General features: G+C 56.1%; 1 protein-coding gene across 1 annotated transcript; it reads right to left on the bottom strand.

The window, feature by feature from the left end:
- Nucleotides 1-263: 263 nt before the first annotated feature.
- Nucleotides 264-853, bottom strand: ETH_00040350 (uncharacterized protein; the record flags this gene model as incomplete). The annotated part of the gene is made up of 2 exons (XM_013379420.1): nucleotides 264-533; nucleotides 719-853. The coding sequence occupies 2 exons, from the start codon at nucleotides 851-853 to the stop codon at nucleotides 264-266; spliced, it is 405 nt and encodes a 134-aa protein (XP_013234874.1).
- Between the last annotated feature and the right edge of the window lie 511 nt (nucleotides 854-1364).

Raw genomic sequence — 1364 nt, 5'->3', positions numbered from 1 at the left:
AGTTAGGTGGCAAGCTAGGTAGCTAACTGGCTGACCAGCTAGCCATCTGGCTAGCTCGCTAGATAGCCACTTATCTGCGTCTTCAGCTAGCTTATTATCAGCCTTATTGCGCAGCTAGCTGTCGAGGTAGCTAGCTAGCTAGCTATCTAGACTCTCCTCCCTCTCTCAGTTGAGCTGGCTAGTTATCTAGCTAGCAGGTTAGCTAGCTAATTAGCTAGCTAGCCAGCTAGCTAGTAGACGTACTGTGGCTTTTTCCTCACCTTTCACCTGCGGCTCTTTGCTGCCTTGTAAATCGTCGAAGTGCCTCTTGAAGCTCGTCCTCCTTCTCTGTGCTGCTGCTGCTGCGGTTGCTGCTGCTGCTGCTGCTGCTGCTGCTGCTGCTGCTGCTGCTGTGCAGGCGCGCGTGGCTCGCGGCAGCCGCGCGGAGCTGGCGGTGAAGGTGTTTTGCCTGAGTCCTCGGGGTGGGCGGCGCGGTGCAGCGGTTGCAGCAGCTGCTTCTGCTGCTGCTGCTCCGGGCGCTGCAGCGGGAGCTCCTGCAGCAGCAGCAGCAGCAGCAGCAGCAGGAGGGCAGCGCCGCCTACGCCGCAGACTTGCCTTAGAACTGGCCCTTGCCAGAGCTGCCCCTGCAGATGTCTCAGCGCCTCTGTGGTCTCAAATGGCCCACGTGGCTTTGCCCCTAGACTTGGTGGAGACCAGCAGCAGCAGCAGCAGCAGCAGCACCTGCTGGCCCCAGTGGATCGTCTTCGAGAGATTCGCAGGTGCTGCTGCACGCCTTCTGCTGCTGCGACGACGGCTCCTGCTGCTCCTGTTCTTCCTTTGTTGTGGTTACTTGTGGTTGTTTTTTTTTGTTCATTTTATCTGTTCTTTTTGTTTTGTTTTTTAGTTTATTTGGTCTTGTTTATTTGCTGCTGGTCCGCATAGTGCTGAGGTTGGGAAGGTTCTGGTAGCGCTGCTGCTGCAGGCGGCTTCTCTTCATCCTTGAGCAGCAGCAGGTGGTGCTGCTGCTGTTGTTGCTGCTGCTGCTGCCCTTGCTGCTGCTGCTGCTGGAAGCGTTAGTGCACCGAGTGCATTTGCTGCTGCAGGGGACCTCTCCATGCTGCGGGGCCTATCCTGCGCCTCCGCCTCAGCAAAGCTCTCCGCGACCAAGCAAATGCTTCTGTAAGCAGCTGTGTATCCACGTAGCTAGCCAGCTAGCTGGCTAGCTAGCTAGCTAGCTGGCTACCTAGCTAGCTAGCTGGCTACCTAGATGGCTGCCCATAGAGCTAGCTAGCTAGGCAGATAGGTGTACATGTAGCTTGTTATTTAGCTAGGCATTTAGCTAGGTATTCAGCAAAGCACTTAGCTAGCTTCTTAGCTAGCTAGCT

This window comes from Eimeria tenella, genomic scaffold (genome assembly GCF_000499545.2).
Source record: "Eimeria tenella Houghton genomic scaffold, Eth_scaff2939, whole genome shotgun sequence".
Classification (NCBI taxonomy): Eukaryota; Apicomplexa; class Conoidasida; order Eucoccidiorida; family Eimeriidae; genus Eimeria; species Eimeria tenella.
Note: the sequence above shows the minus strand (reverse complement) of the source record. Positions and strands in the feature narration are given on the sequence as shown.